The sequence below is a fragment of the Rosa rugosa genome, chromosome 2 (assembly GCF_958449725.1).
Source record: "Rosa rugosa chromosome 2, drRosRugo1.1, whole genome shotgun sequence".
NCBI classification, from domain to species: Eukaryota; Viridiplantae; Streptophyta; class Magnoliopsida; order Rosales; family Rosaceae; genus Rosa; species Rosa rugosa.
The window spans coordinates 23,534,478-23,554,330 of record NC_084821.1 but is presented as its reverse complement, the minus strand read 5'-3'; the positions used below and the strand labels follow the sequence as shown (position 1 = coordinate 23,554,330).

Below are 19,853 nucleotides of genomic sequence, written 5' to 3'. Positions count from 1 at the left end.
TGCAAAACCACTTTGGAATTAGTACATCTAGCTGAAAGCATGAATTTGTGCAAGTCAAACATCAATTGATAGCAATAGAGATGGGGAACTTTTGCAGAGGGTTTTAGTTTTTGGATTCCATGACGTTCAGTCTCAAAGGAAAACAGCATAATATATAAATGTTTACTAGGATTCATTCATCCCTTCACATGATCATCTCCTATCAGTGCCTCAGTGGTGATGCAAGGAAACAGCATACATACATGTATGTTTAGTTATGGTTTGCATACACCATAACACCTACAATAATATCACTCTGCCTAGCTTCCGATTACTTCGTTCCCTAATATGGCTGGTATACAACATCAAATACAGGTACCTCCTATCGTGCCATGAGAAATTGTCTCACCTTTCCTTGCTTCAGAAAAGTAGAAAATATGAAATCAAAAGATCCTTTGGCGTTTTAGGTGCAGTTACGCTCTCTGGCAATGTTGTTCTCACCACTTCTTTCTTGGTCATTGCTCTCGCAATTTGTATTCCTTTATTTGTTGGCGTCAAAAGAAATGGGTTTCTGATATTTTAAGCAAAACATTTCCGTGCTATCATCTATTCTTTGAGGTCCATGTCATGAGAAACTGTAGATGGTACATCTCTGAAAGCAATGCAACAGAGTTAGTCCATGAAACATTAACCACCATCAAATTGAATCTAATATTAACCAAAAATTTAGAACTACATCCCAGACATAACATTTGAATTCCAAATTCATATCACTCTTTATAAAGGCACAGGCCAGCAAGAAAATAAGCAACTATGTCAGATATGCCAAGAAAGTAGGCAACTACGTCAGATATGCAGAAATGATTTCTCAATATCTTCTGGTTTTGTTACCACTAAGCATACACCTGCCTGACTGCCGAGTATGAGCTCTCAAATTTATGATCAGAAATTAGAAGGTACCAAATTCTTGAGGTAGGACCTAATCTCTTTCTGACTCCTCCCCAGACACGTTCACAGTTCTATTCAGCTTGGGTAGAACAGGTCAAAACAATATGTTGTAAGGTAAGGTAACGTGGAAAAAGGAATAATCCATATACTACTCATCTCAATAAGGATGCAAGGACAAAATTGTTAATTCAAATCATTTCCTACAAAATGTTTTTAGTTTGACTTTTGAACTACATTAAACAGAAATCCAGCATTGAATCAAACTGATTTCTTTTTAATAAATATTCTAGCTTGTCCTACTTTTTCAGAATCTCACTGAAACATCTCTTGCGTAATCTCTCACATCCCATGGAAAATGGAAACATCTCATGTTTTACCCTATCAAATGCTCGTGTCAAACAGTGTTCACATATCCTAAATCATAGCTTTATGATATTTCATCTCTCGCCAAATTCTAAGTCAGTGCTTTATAATGTTTCCATCTCTCCTTGAAAGAATGATGCCATGGGATATCCAGATCCTTCACTAAAAAATTTGGAACTACACATGTATTCCATGGACACCTTTATTTTTCTCCCATCAACTACTTACCCAGAACATAGGACGCTAAAGGAAGTGATATAAAGTAAAATTGCTGTTAAGCCAAAAGGGAAAAAAAAAACTAAAAAAGAGGTATTGCGGGAGAAAAGCATTAAACAAAAAAGGAGAATTTACACCAAGATGTATTTGGAAACTCTTAAAAGCATTAAACGAACAAGGGCGAAAGTAAAGACGCTTAGCTTACTCAGAATGTTTGCGGCAGCAATCCAACAATCTATCGATGTTTATATTATTTTCATTCTCCTTGGCATAATCTTTTGAAGCAGTCCACTGGTTTAAAATACTGATGATCCTTCTGAGCTATAGCAAAAGTAAAGGAAAACCGAATATATTGCAAGACAGGACTTGAGAAGTGAAACAGTATTGACCTTAGATATTGCTGGAATAAGATTCAAACTGCCAACTTTATTGCATTTTAACTGCAAATTCAACAAAAAATTCACAGAACAGGATACAGCTGTAGTTCTAGCCTTTAATCCTAAGCCACCTAACTGGCAGTCAAGAAGATCATCTTCAATCACATCAGATTTGCAAACTAGAACCAAAACGTACTTCTGGAGAGTTGATGAGCTCATTTCATTTTCTGGAACTCGAACCAGTAACCTTGCAATGATGTTCCACAGTGCACTCCTTGCTTCTGAGTCATCCGCGGTAAAAGGAAACACATCAAGCAGACCCTGTAAGAAAAGCATATCTGGACGAATACAGGGCGCCACTTTCATTTCATCAAGTGTTATTAAACCAAAAGCAGATGATGCTAAAGAGAAAAAGTGGATAAAGAATTAAAACAATCTACCATGTGATAACTCTGAAGCTAGAGTAGGTACGTCTGAAAGAATATTTGCAACTAGGACTACAGCTGTAACACAAGAGTTTGCAACCTACAATAAAAAAAAAGTTGTTAACCATCTATCACTGTATCACCTTATACCTTTTTGATCTACCATCTGACGAACTGGCGAAGTATTACAAAATACAGCATCAACTTAGCATGTTTCAGTAATTTATTCTTTATGATTTTCTTGGGTTTAACAACATTTGACATCCGCAATTTGAAACACCACACCTCTCTCTAGTTCACAAAACTTTGGCTCCTACTTTGAGAAGGGATTCAGTTATCAAATGGTCATCAACTTCACTAAACATAAGCCACAAACTTTAGTATACCATTTTCTTTATTTTCAAGTACCTTATTTTCTCGTTCATACTCTTATTCAAAAAGATAAATACTGTATACAAGGTTTTTTCTTATTTTGGAAGATAACTACAAATCTTACATATTTGTGGAATCAAACATCAAAGAGAACTCATTGTTGTTGAATATCCTTTTAGAATATATTTTCAAGAAAGGGGAGCTTATAATAACTTATACAAATAGCTAAAAATGTTAATCCTGTATGTTAAAGTTGGAGTACACTATCAAGAATAAAAAAAGTTCAGCAAACTACCAATTGCCATATCATTATCTGGAAGCGCTAAAAGAAAGAGCATCATTAACAACTTCATCACTATGACATTTATAAGTTTACTCACACTTCATATTTCCAAGTGACATAAATTGTACCTCAACTTTATCAGGGAACTTGAGCAAGGCACAAACCAGCTGAAAGAGATCCTTGTCTAAACAGATGTCCTGGGAATGACCATCAATAACAGAAAGAGCTTCAATGGCACGAAGAACTACATCAAGAATTGGGTACCTGGAATTGTAGAGAAATGAATATTTATCATATCAAACTTAACAATTTTTGGGATAGGCTATAGACTTCAATTGCATTTTATATAGAAACATCCACACAAGACCATAAGTTGCTGAATCATGATCATCAAAAGTGTCTAAACTAATGCAAGAAAATGATATCATCAGTGAAAACTGGGAATATTTATTACCAATGGTTAAAATACTGATGTCAGAATATTAATGACATAAATCCAAAAAGAATTGAGACATTCAGCAAATTGCTTCGACAGTGTCTACACACCTTTCAGGAGCTCTTTCACTCATTAATTTGCTTGTTTCAATATCCAAGAGATTTATTAATAGACTTGCTAAGCCCAGCTTCATCAATGGCGGTAAAAGAATATGCGCAACATCCTGCGAACTTTCGATGATCGCTAACAATAGTTCAGCACTCTGTTGAAAGAATAGTTATAATACTATTAAGAAAAATAAATATTGAAAAAAAGGAATGAAAGAAAGTTAGTAACACAGTAAGGACCTTCAACTTCAAGAACAGAGAAGTAAAAAAGTTTGAAAGTGACTCATTTATATGTATTACAGTCTTTAGCCCTCTAATTATTACCATAAAGGAAGTGCTGTTTTCTGTACGATATAGACCCTAGCAATTTTCTTATCGGCTTCAGAATAATCTAGCTAGCTGGTGTGAAGACTTCTGGTACCCTATATTATTTAATATTATAAAAATATGCAATTCATTAAAACTGATATCAATTTCAAAACTTTACACAATTATCAAAAAAATTTTGGTCAATAGTCCATCAGTTAGACAATTTATTGTTCAAAACATCAATTACTGACCTCTGCCAAGTCAAAGAAAATAAATTGTAATAATTACTAATAACTAAAGCCAACTAAAATAACCCACTTTCCAGATTTATTCATCCATATTATGATTAGCAAGCAATCCCAAATTCCCACACCATAAAACAGACTTGGCACTTATCAACGTCATTGTGGTTTGTGAACAGTAATGTAATGGTAATTTTCCATACGCTGTTACTTTATACTCATTAAAGAGAGAAACATCACAAGTGCCAGGAGGAAATTGCAACGGTATAAAAGAAAACTGCCAAATGATTTCACATGGGCTATAAAAAGATATACGCCATTTATATGATAGCTCCTACCTTTTCTATAAGCTGTGTGTTCAAGCTATTTTCTGCAATCCATAAAATGTGGGTCAGATAATGTTCTGACTGCAATGCCTTAGCCCAAGTAACACCTTCACTACTTTGAAGACCCACAGTTAACAGTCTGCATCAATAAAATAACTGTAAGCATGGTTTGTAAGCATACCTGACAGTGAAAGTATGATACAGTACATGTTCGTACATGAAGCATATTTAAGATCTCACCTAAAAATCACTTATCATCTTGCAGGGCATGGAAAAGGTTTATAATATGACAACATGAAGAGATAAAGAGACAGAGATATCATGATCATAACACTAATTAGACCTATAAAACTGTAGACAAATAAGAGTTCACGGTATGCATTCTTAAATCAAAATAACTAGAAATGATTAAAGCATGTGACATTCAGAAGACAAAATGAAAGATAGCTTATGTTTAGTCCTTGCATACCACACAGATAATAGTTTGTAATAATATGAGAAGAAAAGAATTTCGAGGTAAAATTTCCTTGCTGAGCCAACATGTACAAGAAGACGACAGCGGAACTCTGACTATATACACAGGATACCACATAATAGAACATGGATGTATAGTACAAAATATCCAGGCCATATGCCCATTGGTACCAAAAATATAATAAATTCAACAGAAATTATAGATGAAACCTCTATATTACCTGCAGACTTCACATAAGCATTGAGCATCATCCAGAAACATCTGATCCACAATGAATTCAGTTAATCCATTAGAAGAGACTATATGTTTCATGGGAACTTCGTGACAGGCAAGGTTTCCGATGATTCCGAGACCAATTTCCTGGAATATAGCAAATACATCTTGAAAAACTGCCTAGTTATAAGTAACACTAATTTTCACTAAGAGTGGGGGGGGAGGTCGACTCAAAACACCAAAAGGATATCCTAGAAGAAGAGGAATGTGTCTAACCGTAGTACGAACGGATTGTGAAACCATAAGGTTTGCTAACAGCACTTCAAGTACAAGGTTCTGCACCTGCACAGATACGTTTATGTTCTAGCCCAATAAATACAACAGTACAAGTTTAGATAAAATAAAAATAAAAATTAACCAGATAGTTACATGTATAGCTAGGACATCAAATCTGCAATTTCGGAAAACTTAAACATTGTTGCCATTGCATATGATATTCTCTACAAATATCTATCAGTGCTGACCGAGAAGCAAGCCGGAAGCTATGCCAAAAATGATAAACTAGCAATTCACTTCATCATTAACTCGTTGTTAAGTGTCACCAAATATCATGCCATATCAAAATTCATCACTGAGACAACAAAAATTATGGTTACAGTTTCTGGTTACTTCATCTTATGAGCTTATCTTTCTATTACTCGATTCCACTTTATCACAATTGATAATATTGTATCCACAAAAATCGACATAAAAGAACAAAAGATATCAGCAAGGACGACTAAAATCCCACGCACCATGAGTTCTGCATGAGTTTTACTTGCAGAAAGATCCCATAATATGCAACCATACTCTTCCCAAGCCTCTTCTCCCACCGGCACACTATGACCAGGCTGTTCAGCTTCACTTTCTCCTTCATGGGTAGCATTTTCATTAAAATCGTCATTAATTTCCATGCTCTCAGATGTGTCCGTTGATGGGGGTGGAACACCAGAGCGAGTTAGAGCACTTTTTTCCATGTCATCAACATTTAATCCTTGCACGGGGCCACAGGAAACCTCACCGCGAGAGTTGTGATGATTACTGGCATTAGCTGGTAGAAGTTTCCGTATCAGAGAGATCACATAACTCGGATCTACTGTCGTTGAGATGTCGAATAACTGCAATGTATGCACAGAAAACATTTCGATCATTAAACTATGTTTGACGAACTATGTCTGAAATCTAGCTCTTACACAAGCATCGATGCTTTATGCTTCTATATATGTATGTATGCAGGTGCGTGCCCGCAGTATGTGGTTTTCCATCAACACATAATTTCTTGCTTAATCAAATATGACGAGATACACATCGAGACCAGGTTACATGGTAGAATCCCTTTGCCATAAACAAACACCTGGAATTCAAAAATCCACATTCCTATATCTAGTACCGGGCGATTGCTATTTAGTTGACTAAATCAGTTTCTAATCAAAGCCACTAGCTATTTAGCAGTGAACAAATCGAAAAGCCACCTACTATTTGCCCAGCTCGAAGTTTCTTAACAAATTAAACCAATTTTGGATAGCAAGAATCAAACGCCAGACCTCTAAACTAGTCCAATTCAATTTAGATTTCACGGGAACTGCACGGAGTGATTGAAATTAATAGAGAGAGCAGGAAATTTGAAAAGAAACGAGAGAGCGTGGCAGGTTACCTCATCAGGCGGAGCAGATGGGTTGTGTGAAAGTGTGTCGAGGTCTTCCGGTTGTGGTACTTCTTCTTCTTCCTGGTGTTGTAGAGGTGCTGATTTTGAGTCCGGCGCCATTACGGCCGGGTTCAGACGAGCACACAGAGGCTTCCGGCTTAGGTTTTCCGGGCTGATTGTAAGCCCGTATTTGGGTGCTGTAATTGCGGCAACGTTGTAATTGCAGTTTAAGGAATGATATTTCACCTGATTAAAAAAAAAAAAAAAAAACAACTAATTACTAATTTTGTGTGAGTCGAAACACGACATTCCACTTACAAATATGAGATTTATGTCAGTAGACCAAATGATACTGTGCAATTAGTTTAATTTGATCAGTTCATAATTTGTTAATATTTAATTGATAATTTAAATTTCACTATATGATTTTGTTTGATAAAATGATTTTTTTTTTCTTAACCTAAAGTTGACAAAATTCATTTAAAAAATCGTAAGCAAGATTAGGAGAAGCAAAATGTGGTTATTGGGCAAACAATCCTAACACCAGTTGTTGTCTTAAGCAACCAACATATATGCCAAGCAAATTGGTGACTATATAACCTATTAATTACAACACGAAAGGTGACCATAGTACAACTACTTCAAGGAGAAAGATTGTCCCTCTGTCACTGTTTCTGTGAGAGAAAACGAGAATTAAGTAAGAAGCATGATAGGGGGAGAGAGACATGTATAGTGGTTCACCTTGCCCTGTAGGCAAGGCTACGTCCACTTAGATATTTTACTATGAGTGAGGCCATGTAGCCTTTGTAGTGATACAAGTGTGGGGATCATGGATCCCCCCTATTCTAGGAAGGAGTGGTCTCTCTTTTATAGCTAAAGGAAGTGTCCTTCTATTTTACATTTCTGATGTGGGACATAATACACATTTGCTTCTCTTGAAGCCTTTTGGAGAGCATGGGAGGGTGGCCTCCCAGCTAGATACCGGCCGACCTCCACCATAGCGAGGTAGCTTGGGTGTCGGTCTACTGGATGCATGTCATAGGCGGGACTAACCATGTCACGGGGCCCACCTACGAGGTCGTTGCTTATGCTTGGCGGTATGTAATGTAAGTGGTATCAACAAGTCCCCCAAGTCCCCGAGTAAGAGGCGCTTCTTGGTTGGGGAGTTTAAATATGATGCCGCCAAGTATGAGTGACAACCTTGTTGAATGTCATACCCATCCTAGTCCCCCAACTCTGTAAGCAAGAAGGGACTCTTCGAGTCTTGCGAAGTTTCCATGACAGGTTGGTACCACGGGAGCCCATCATCGAGCTAGTACCTGCAAATAAGATATGTACAAAGAGCATATGGATTGCACTAGGGCAACCTAAGTGACAGATGAGTCAAATGCATCGAGGTGCATAAATGGTTGTATGAAATGCATGTTACACATTGTTTGGATGATGGTATTGTTGAGTGTTAATACGACGTATGAGTCTGAAATGTATGTAGTTGTGATAGCATGCAAAGTGCATATGATGCACAAATGGATGATGAACACGATGGCATGTACACAATGATATATAAATTATGATGCACATGTGTTAGGATCGGGAGTGTGGTTTACTCGCCTAGTCCCCCAAGTCACGTAGTTAGTAAAAAAAAAAATTTAGACTTGGGTTAGCCCGAAGATGCCGGTGAGGCTGAGCATAGAGCTCCGGTACCGAAGTAAATATTAGCCATACTAGCGAGACTAGGGTGTGGTCATGATAGTCCCCCAAGTACAGGTTAGAGGAAGGAATTTTAACTTGCTTAACCCGAACGTATAAGTCATAACTTGATTGTTTGGCTTATGTGCGACGGAGTGTAAGAGTTAAAGTTCGCTCATGTCGAGGGGGTGATAGGTTATGTGATTTTGTCCTATGGTCTTATTAATGAAATGTAAAAGGAATTTAATTGTTGCGATCAACAATAGGTGAAAAATTCAATATTTCCATTAATAGACCATAACACTAAACTCACACGTATTGTTAATGCATAAGTGTGATGTTTGCAGATCCCTGAAAAATATGAGCGCAAAGCTCAATGATAATCCTGGTCGGGTACTACCTCCACTTGTGATAAGTGGTACGAATAAGTCCCCCAAGTGTAGAGAACGCTTGAGAGGTGAGATGACTCAAAAGCAAGGGACTGGACCTTGACTTATGTAAAGGAGTTACCCTTTAGTGATCCTGTTAGGATACCTCATTCGAGTAGAGAATAATTTATGAGGGCTTGAGCCTCCTTGACCCAGTGGGGTCGAATGAAGGCCTGTAGGCCTCCTTTATCCAGTGGCGTGGCCCTGGATAGAATGAGGGTTTGTGCCTCGTGACCCGGTGGGGTCACGTGAGGGCTTGAGCCTCCTTAACCCAATGGGGTTGAGGGCTAGTAGGCCTCCTTTACCCGGTGGCGTGGCCCCGAATAGAATGAGGGCTTGTACCTCGTGACCCCGTTGGGGTACCTTGCCTGATTGGGGAGGATTTATGTAAGAATATGACCTTGGCTTACCCCTTGGGGGTACTGCGCTCGGGGCGAGGATTTATGAGATGCATGTTGCATTTATTTAGTGAGTTTCACATGTATATATGTAACAATTTTAATGGGTTGGCAATTAAATAAAGCATGACATAAGCACATAATTAAGCATAATGGATGTGCTACCAAAAATTAACACACTTATAGACATTGGCAATTATAGTAATCGCTATTGAAGCATGTATAGCATAACATTAGCTATAGTTGGAAGAGTATGAATGATGACTTATCTGGACCCAACTGGAAGTAACAAGGAGGATATAGATTGCAAATGTTGCAAAACCCAAATGACGTTGGAGTTGTCCAAGCATGACGCTCCATGTAATTGACTAATGGTCGATAGTTTGCTTGGCCTTTGTATGTACAAGAAGATGCCCGGTTTAGAGTGATTTTGCTTCCTCCAAAGGCAAAACAGAATAAGTGATTAGCAACTTATATGATTTAATTGATAGATCACATATATTTTGCTTGTATGCTTTGAGATGGTATGAGAGATATAATATCTATGTAAAATTGTTTTACATGTGGGCAGAGCACAAGTGATAATGCTTCCCAGAAGGTGCACTGTCATTACTCATAAAGTAAATCCTTGTGGCCTAGTAGCATGTTGCATGGGTGAAGTGATTAATTAAAAAAAAAAAAAAACCTTTTACCATGGCAGCAAGCTTAAAGAGTAGTAACTTGACATATGGTCTATGTGTATTAGAGTCAAGGTTACGTTAAAAGCGAGGCATGTGAATTCACTAATTTGAACAAGCAAGCAAGCTAAGCACATGTTAATCTCGTGATACTGTAGTTTAGTTTATAATGCCCAGAAAATATATATAGCTATTTGCAATGTGCACGGGTGCATGCACATAATGGTTACTGAGAGAAAGTAATTGATGTGTAGTAAAGAGTATTTGTGTCAGTGGGCACATGGGTTCGTGAGAACATTTCAGCATTTTGTCATTCTTCAATGTCTTTGTTACTGCCCATGTCGCTGTACTAGTCACTGGCTATGATCATGTCGCTGTACTAGTCACTGCTTATGTCACTCTCATTAACATGTGCATAACTATGTCACTGATTATGTAACTATCAAAATCACTATTAACTTCTCATTTTCTTAACTGTTTATAGGAATGAGCCAACTAAAAAGAAAACAAAGAGAGGAATCCGAAGAAGCACTATGCCAAAAAGTCCATCAGACGACAGAAGTGTTCTATCATCTGAAGGAACTGAATTCTGTTGTCTAGTACGGTGTCGTGTCTCGGGGGTATCAAACGACAGAACAATTATGTACTGACAGCACTTTTAAAAATATTATTTACCAAACACGAAACTGTTTTAATTCACAGCTGATTATTCTCACAACACAGCAGCAGCAGTTTTTTTTTTTTAAGTCACAGCAATCCCAAACTAGCCCTACGAAGGAGAGAGCGCGCGGGGTGGTGTTTGAGTGTTTAGTCATGGTCGAACTGAGTGAGGAGGAGAGAAAATGACTTGAGTGTCGAGGTCTCTATGTCAAAAAGAACAAGTCAAAATAACTTAGAAAATTTTAAAACAAGCTCCACACTTAGACAACATTTAAATGTTGTCTGAATGTCACAATATTTTCTAGTCAACTAGGGCTTGGCTATTTGAGAGGGAAAAGTACTTAATCAACTTTCGGATATCCCTCCAAATTTGAGATAGGAAATCACAATCTTCTACAACAACAAAAATATGTTGTCTGAATGTTGACCATTTTTTCAAATTTAACGAGTATGGTTTTAGTCTATATTCAGACAACATAAAAAAAAATTGTGTCGTCTAAAAAACTTAGACGACAGAAAACAATGCTTCTGTCGTCTGAAGTGTGTCGTCTGATGGATTTTTTGGCATAGTGAAGAACAATCTGAAGAACAAAGTCCAGAAGAAACAATTGGGGAAAAGTTGAAACTGATAAAATCGAAGAAAGCAAAAGAGAGAAAAAAACGAAAGCAAACAACCAAAGATGAAGAAGAATCTGATGAAAAACAAGTCCGTGGTAAGAATAAGAAGAAGAAGAAGGATAAAAAGAAGAAAACTGGAAAGGAGAAAAGAAGAAACCAGGAAGAAGAATCAACTGAAGATGAAGAAGAATCAACTGAATATGAAGAAAAATCTGATGAAAAACAAGTCCGTGGTAAGAAGAAGAAAAAGGATAAAAAGAAGAAAACTCGAAAGTAGAAAAGAAGAAACCAGGAAGGAACTGAACATGAAGAAGAATCTGATGAAGAACAAGTCCGCGGTAAGAAGAAGAATAAGGATAAAAAGGAGAAAAGAAGAAACAGGGAAGAAACTGAAGATGAAGAAGAATCTGATGAAGAAGAAGTTTGTGCCAAGAAGAAGAAGAAAATGGATAAAAGGAACACAAAAAAAGAGAGTAAAAAGAAGAAGCAAGAAATTGACGAGGAAGAAGATACAAAGGATGATGAAGAGGAAAAAGTCCCTGGGAAAAGGAAAAGATATGTAAAAGAGGGTTATGTGCAGTATCGCTGCACAATGGTCGCTTTTCTGAAAACAATTTCAGAAAACAAAAATAAGCTGACTGAAGGGACTTTAGAGCTGCTGCAGAAAACACCTTTTGCGACACTGATAGATGCATTCCATGGAGGTTCAATTAAAGAAAAGGATGCTAAGAAATCAGATGATTTAATCACGCTTCTACTACAAGCATATGACAGCGACACAGACTTTTTTGTGTTTGGGAACAGGAAATTCAAAATGTCGACAAGTGATATATCTATGATTTTAGGAGTGCCGGGATCCGGGTTATCAGTACCAAAGACCAAAGAATGGGCATACAGTTCTGAGTTCGTGACTAAATACTTTGATAAAAAGCAAAGGATCAACAAGGCGGCTGCAGAGGAAGCTTTGAAGGAGGCATTGGCAGAAACTCCAGAAACAGAGGAAGAAAAAAAGAAACGGGACAGAAATGTTGTTGTATTAGTACTCGATCTTGAACCTTTTCATCAAACTCCTATTTCCAAACTCTGGAGGAACAATATCTTGGGACTATGTAAGAGTCTGTGAAGAGGTGGAAAGTCTGGGAAAATATAGCTGGGCAAAGGAAGTTGGCGACTTCCTTAAAAAATCAATTAAAAGAAAGGCAAAAGAATCTCAAAACATGGCAAGCTGTGTGATATTGGTGATGGTAAGTTCCCGTACCTTGTTAACAATTTGTTTATGCATCATTTTGCTGTCCCATAAATAACTACGTATGCTGTTGTGAGTACAAAAACTAGATCAGTGTCATGTCATTGGTCAGGTCACTGGCCAAGTCACTGTTTATGTTACTGTTAAGTTTATGTCACTATTTATGTATTTACCTATGTCATTGGTTATCTTTGTGATATTCATATTGCTAAGCATTTGTTTGAAAAATAACTAGTTTTCTATTTTTATTTTTTATTTTCCAAACAGTACTGGTTTTGCCACAAGACGGGAGTAGTACCGCCAATCGCTAGAAGGGAAACCAAAAAACACAGAATCAGAAAGTGGCACTTAAAGACCCTGATAGAAAAAAAAAAAAAAAAAAAAAAAAAAGGGATTTCAACACCATGTGGAAGTTGAAGGTATGTTAATTTGATGTAGAAAAACTAGGTCACTGGTCTTGTCATTATTCATGTCACTATCATTCACATGTCATTGGACAAGTCAAGTTGAATGTTATTGTTGTAGCGTTCGAACTGGTTAGGTCACTGAGCATGTCATTGACTATGTCACTGCCCATGTTACTGTTATATGGTCATGTCACAGTGCATGGAACTTTCCGTGTCAATGATTGTGTTGTAGTTTTATTTGTGTAATTGCCTATGTCACTGACAAGTTTTCTAATTTTGTTTCAGAAAATCTTTTATAAAGTTTAAAAAGATGCAGAGGAAGATGATTCTGAGTCTAATACAAACACAGAAAGTCAAGAAAAACATAATGATGAGCAAGAAGAAACTATTGAAAAGAGAACCAGCGGGAACATGGAGAAGGAGAGTGGATGGAATGATAAACAGAAGAAAGAATTAGAGAGAAATCTTCAGAAAAAGGAAGAAGAGCTAAGAGATGTGGAAATAGAGAAAAAGGGCTTGGAAGAAAAAAAAAATTGGAGAAAGAAATGGAAACAAGAGATGTGAAAGAAGAAACCAATGAAAACAGAAACAGTGAGAAGATGGAACAGAGATAGGGAAGAACGATGAAGAGAAAAACGAATTACAAAGAAAGCTGGAGAGAAAGAAAGAAGAGCTATGTGCTTTGAAAAAAGAAGTTTAGGAGAAAGAAAAGGAAATTGGCAGAATAAATGAAGAGAAGGGGGATGTGTTTAGAGGAAAATGAGGTGTTGAAAATTGAGAAAGCCTCCCTGAATTCAAGAGTGAAGCAATTGGAGATCATAGTGATGGCACTTACTAAGAAGTATTAGTCGCCAATAGCACGTCCAGGTGATGACAACTACTCAACTCCTCCTCCCCCACCGCCTAGTTTCCCTCCGCCAAAATCAAAGGCCCCCTGAGGACAAGACAACTGATAGCAAGCACTCCAAAAACACAAAATCTCAAGGTGGTATTCAAGGAACTCAATCACAACCTGCCTACTCCACAGCAAGGGCACCAGAGATGACATCTACAGCACCTCACTCAATCAACCGAGGACATTAGTCACCACTTCAATGCCTTGCCCAAGCAGCTGCATAGATTCATTCACCAACCTCTCCTGAGGTTAAATTGGGAACAACAGAAGATGCTTGCACACCGAATACTGCTTGGATTAATGCATTGTTTGAGTTTCCACTTGCGGCCGCGTTACAATCGCCACCTCCACGAAAAGTCAGTTTGGAAGATATGCAAGCAAACCCGCAGAAGTATCAGATCATTATATCACCAGAGGTTCAGCCTGTTTTTGACATTGAACCAGTCAATTACATTCCTCCTACGGAATAGATGACAAGAGCTGAGTTCACCATGCCAATTTTACAGGACATATCAGGGCAGGACTTAGAATCTATTAGCCTCTATTCTTATGTAGTTAGGATGAAGAGAAAGGAGAGAGTGCAAAAAAAAAAAAAGATATTTTCTGGTGGGACGAGGTGAAAGAGAAAAGGCAGAGGGCAAAAATGACCAGAATCACAGCAGTGAAAAAGAAGAAAGGACAGACATCTGAACAGCAGCCAGAGGAGGAAGTGATACATGATTTGACGATTCATGTGGATAACGAGGAAGAAGCAGAAAAAAAAAAATGAAATTGAAGTGATAGATTGGCAAAAGCTACAACTGTACAAGCTTCTTGACAGCCCAACTAGAAGCAAATTAGAGAAGTACTGGAACAAGGCAGAACAAAGGTAATGTTTCATGTTACAGCTCACCGGCTAGTAACTTCACTAGCCATGTAGCTGGCCTAGTCACTGGCCAAGTCACTGGCAAAGTTACTGGCCAGATCATTGGCAAGTGAAAGTCACTGGCTAAGTCACTGGACTAACACTGCTCTATGTTATGCAGGGTATTATTTTGGGAGGGAAAAGAGGCTGGAAGCGAAATCACAAGGCGGATGTCAAAATGTTCATCAGCGATCAATCAATAGCAAACAACTGGATTGATTGCTATGGGGAAGTGTTGAAGGATGAATTGCAAAATGAAAATTCACAAAGTTTGGGAAGATCAACTTTTATGCATAGCATGTGTTGGGTAAGTATGACGAGCACTTTCTATAAACATTGAATGCTTATCTCTCATTCTTTGTTTATTTATAACTCGTTCTCTGTTTTGTTTATTTTTTTTTAAAATAGTATTCTACAATACATTTAACTGTGAGAAACCTGCATCAATACTTGTGTGAGCCACTATTCCAAAACCTGGGAAAATGCAGCATGCTTTTCTTCCCAATTACCCATAATGAAGAATTTCACCACACGCTCTTGGTCTTTGACAAGGACATACCGCAATGGCTGCATTTTGATTCGATGAAACCAAGAAGAGCAGGAACATGGGAGTGCTTTAAAAATATAAAAAAATTGGTAAGAAACTTCTTATTGAGCATGTAACTAACCATGTAACTATCACTCACTAACCTGTACTGAACAGAGACATAACCAGTGACTACACTGGCAAGCGAGGTCACTGGCAATGTCACTTCGTTTTATCTCTATAATTAATTCAAAGAAAAGGCATTATGCTCATAATGTTGGCCTGTTGAAATGGTAGAGCTGTGGATGAGAGCAGTCAAAGATCAAGCAGACAATATGTTGCGGCAAGGCTGCAGAATGCAATTTGACAAGAAGCAAACCACTCACACAAAATTGAAAATGGTTGAAAGTATTTTGAGTGATGACGAGATAAAAACAATAAGTTGGATAAAGGAAAATTATGAGGGTGGAAGGGTCCCTTTGAACCACGCCAGAATCTACCCCCAACAACAGGAAGGATCATAAGTCTATATTCAAAAATTTAAAATGATAACTTTATTGTTACTAAGTTGGTCAAAATCATTAACTTGAAATTTTTATTTGCCAACAGATTAGATTGCGGACCTTTTGTAATGTATTACTTGGATAGAATGGCGAAAGAGGAGAAGATGCCAAACAAAGTCACCAAAGCTCAGATGCTGAAATTCAAAGCTCAAAGATTCAAAAAATTTGCCGAACATAAGCAGAGTTGGAACTCGGCAAATTAAGAATTTTAGAAATTTGTTTGTTTAGTTCAGAATTTTAGAAATTTGTTGTTTAGTTCAGAATTCAGAATTTTAATTAATGAAACATGACTTGTATGGATCTTTTTATTCAAGTTTAATGCATCTTCTGAATTCATAGGCCAAGTCACTACTGTAAGACTTATGTAACTGCTTAAGTCACTGGCCAAGTAACAGGAAAACTGAATGTCATTGGCCAAGTCACTATGCAAGTTACAGTAAAACTCAAGTAACTGACCAAGTCACTGTAAAAATCAAGTAAAGTTACTGGCCAAGAAACTTTAAAACTCTAAGTCACTAGAGAAGTCACAGCCAAAATGATATTTCTATTTTAGTTTGCAGCGTGCCGCTGCCCATTAACCAACCAAATTTTTTGAGGATACTTCTTTTTTTATTTTTCATTAACATTTGCAGCGTGCCGCTGCACCGCAACGGCAGCGTTCCGCTGCTAATGACCAAATCAATATGTAGCCATCCAACTACAAGTCATTGAACAAATCACTGCCAATATGACTAAAAACTAATGTCAATGGACAAGTCAATGTAAATCTAAAGAAAATGGTTATGTCATTGTACATGTAACTGTTAAAAACCTATAGACACAAAGAATACTGAATGATTTATAAAAGAAGGAAGCAGATACACTGTCTCATAGTAAAAAAAAAAAAATTCCAATGAGTAAGCACCTCTCATTATTTATTGAAAACAAAACAAAATTTCAAACTGTATTGGAGTCACTTGCTATGTCGCTGTGTATTTCACTTGCCATGTCACTGTTAAAGCAATGTAGGCAGACTTGAAACTATATCGGGGCTGTACAACTCTTTCTGTTGTGACCATCACATTTTCCACACCTACCACACTTGATCACCCTGGTTTTCTCACTCCTTTTTCTGAACCTCTTCTTTCATGGCCTTCCAAGTGGTCTTCTAGTCAAAGGCGGCTGCAATATCACCACATCTCTACCAAAATCATGCACTGGCTTTGAAATAGAGGGAAGAGGATTAATTGGGAAAGAATAAGTTTCTCGGTATTTCTCCACCTTGTACAGCTCATTGACATACGAATAGGGAGAAGAACCATGTTGTTGGATCACTACAAGGGCATGGGAACATAGGAAGCCGTACAGCTGTCATTCTCCACACGAACAGAAGCGAGTTTTCAAATTTACCATGCTATTGTACTTCTGGCAGTCGATGTTAATGTTTAAGATTGAGGCAGGGGACAGGTTGAGGTAAGGCACAAGTCGGCGGGATATACTTACCAACGGCACGCGTCAACCGCAGGTCGACCAGCAACTCCCACCCGGTAAGTAGGCGGGATATACTTACCATGTCACTGTAAATGTCACTGACCATGTCGCTGACATAACTGCACATTACTTGACAATGACATAGCCAGGGACATGTCATTCAAATCACAGGACATTTAAGTCACTGAACATGTCACTGACCATGTCAGTAGCTATGAAACTGACCATGTCACTTACATTACAAAAAACAGAACATGGCAGGAAATAGAGAAACAAGAAAAATACAAAACTAGAAATAATGAAGGGGATTCAACCTTGATTGGCGTCCTTTGCCGATGCAGCCATGATCTGCCCCTTGTACTTGTTGGTAATGAATGTAGCATCAATGAAAAGAATAGGTCTACAAGATTGAAAACCCTTCATCCATGCACCATAGGTCACAAACATACGCTGAAACCTGTGTGTTTCTCAATGAAACTCAATCACTATTCTAGAGTCGGGGTTTGACTTCATAACACACTCACTGAACCAAAATAGCTGAGCATAAGAATCAGCTTCATCACCATGTAGGGCTGTTTTTGCCAACTCAGTACCATACCAAACTGTACGATAAGCAACATCCAAACCATAATCACTCTTGATCTCATCAGCTATCCTGTGTGTTTCTCAATGAAACTCAATCACTATTCTAGAGTCGGGGTTTGACTTCATAACACACTCACTGAACCAAAATAGCTGAGCATAAGAATCAGCTTCATCACCATGTAGGGCTGTTTTTGCAACTCAGTACCATACCAAACTGTACGATAAGCAACATCCAAACCATAATCACTCTTGATCTCATCAGCTATATCAATTGCCTTTTTGTTTGGATTGGCACAAATTTTATCAAGAACAATAGACTTGACAACCTTGGATCCCATCATCTTACTCTTCTGCAAACAAATCACACCATGACATGTGTGAACATTAACCAACCTTTTAATCATAAAGAAACCATTAGCCCTGCCTTCACAAGCCAATTGCAGCCCTGAGAATGTTTCTTAGAACACTGAGCAATAACACGAACCTTGTCATTTCTAACAAACTCATATGAAAAGCCAATTTCTATGGCATACTTACGCAGCTTATCCCTAAATTTAACAACCCCACCCTCAAACTTTTGGCCTTCATAATGAATATAACTCTTCCAACCTTTCGTCATATAACTCTTCGGTGCCTCTGCCCTATAACACCCCAAATAATCATTCTCCTCAAGCATGGTATTACAATCCTCACACACTGTATTACTCACCACACTTTCACTACTCGAAGGCAAATCAGTCACAAACACTTCAACAAAACCAGAATTGTAACGAACCAAATTCCTAAAAATCATTCTCATATCAACTTCACTCTCTAGGAAGCATGAAGTAGAATCCGGAGGAATAATGTACCTCAACATGAACTTGCCTTGAATCAAATCTGGAAAACGAGAGCGTATGGAATTGCATAGGTCAAGAAACGACCAATTTTGCAACAATGGAACTGTCGCTGCTTCACCAGAATAAATAAACTTGACAACATAGCTAATATCCATAACAACTGCACAAACATAAAACAAATCACTAGCCATGTCACTACTAAGGAAATCAACAAAATCAACACAAAAAAGTCACTGCCAAAGTAACTGTTAATGCCTGAACAGAAGAACAATATTAAATGTGTTACTAGCAAAATCACTGATAATTCCTGAACAAAAAAACAATATTATAAATGTAACTGGCCATGTCACTACTAAGGAATCAACAGAATAACACAAACAGATCACTGCCAAAGTCACTGTTAATGCCTGAACAGAAGAACAACATCATACTCGCAAAATCAATGATAATTCCTGAACAAAACAGCAGTATTAAAAATGTAACTAGCCATGTAACTCATAAAAGAATCAAAGTATAGAACACATATAGTAACGCAATAGCATAAAACATCATCAACATAGAAGTTAACACAAACAACAACAATAACTGCAAAATCCAAAACGAACAAATTCACAGAGAGAAGGCTAACCGATCAAATCAGAGAAAACCACAGAGAGGAAGAAAGAGAGAGAGACTGTAACTAAGGACTGAGTCGACGAAGAAGAAGAAGACAGTAATGTGATCAAGACGAAGAGCGACGAAGCCAAAGATCGAGAAAAAGAGAAGAGAGCTGCGGAAGCTCCAAAACCACTCAAAAGTGAGATTTCAGATCGTCGCAGGGGCACAAAGCGAAATCGGAAGTTGCCGGCGGAGAAGAAAGAAACTCGGAAAGAGAAGGCAGCGAAGAAAGAAACTCAGAAAGAGATCTCCGATCAAATCCAATCGGAAGCTTTCTGATCAGAAGAGAGAGAAAATTTGAGCTTGCAGATTTTGAAATGGAAGGTTTAATAGTTTATTACCTTAGGGGCAGAATCAGAATCAAAAAAATTAAAAACTGACCTTTTTTTAACATCACCTGATTAATCATAAGAACTAAATTAATATTAATAACAATTCACAATGGACCTTTTTATCAAGTGGGAAACTAGGTGACCTTTTTATCATTTCACTCTCTAAAGTGACATTTTCCATCATTTCCCTAAGATTTACTCCTA

General features: G+C 37.7%; 1 protein-coding gene across 1 annotated transcript; it reads right to left on the bottom strand.

Moving 5' to 3' along the window:
* Positions 1 to 125: 125 nt before the first annotated feature.
* On the bottom strand, positions 126 to 6,987 carry LOC133732847 (uncharacterized). The gene is made up of 11 exons (XM_062160445.1): positions 6,765 to 6,987; positions 5,866 to 6,228; positions 5,348 to 5,413; positions 5,079 to 5,218; positions 4,396 to 4,522; positions 3,510 to 3,661; positions 3,092 to 3,227; positions 2,324 to 2,408; positions 1,983 to 2,221; positions 1,712 to 1,827; positions 126 to 631 (listed from the first exon to the last, which is right to left on the bottom strand). Exons 1-11 carry the CDS (start codon positions 6,873 to 6,875, stop codon positions 586 to 588), a joined length of 1,581 nt encoding a protein of 526 aa, XP_062016429.1. The 5' UTR covers positions 6,876 to 6,987; the 3' UTR covers positions 126 to 585.
* Positions 6,988 to 19,853: the final 12,866 nt, after the last annotated feature.

Bases quoted from the DNA above. Each gene is read 5' to 3' on its own strand.
- LOC133732847 (XM_062160445.1), bottom strand. From the start codon at position 6,875: ATGGCGCCGGACTCAAAATCAGCACCTCTACAACACCAGGAAGAAGAA. The intron at 5,219-5,347 runs GTTAGACACATT...GCTATATTCCAG, and splicing joins CACAATCCGTTCGTACTACG to GAAATTGGTCTCGGAATCAT. The intron at 632-1,711 runs GTAAGCTAAGCG...CATTGCTTTCAG, and splicing joins TGCTGCCGCAAACATTCTGA to AGATGTACCATCTACAGTTT.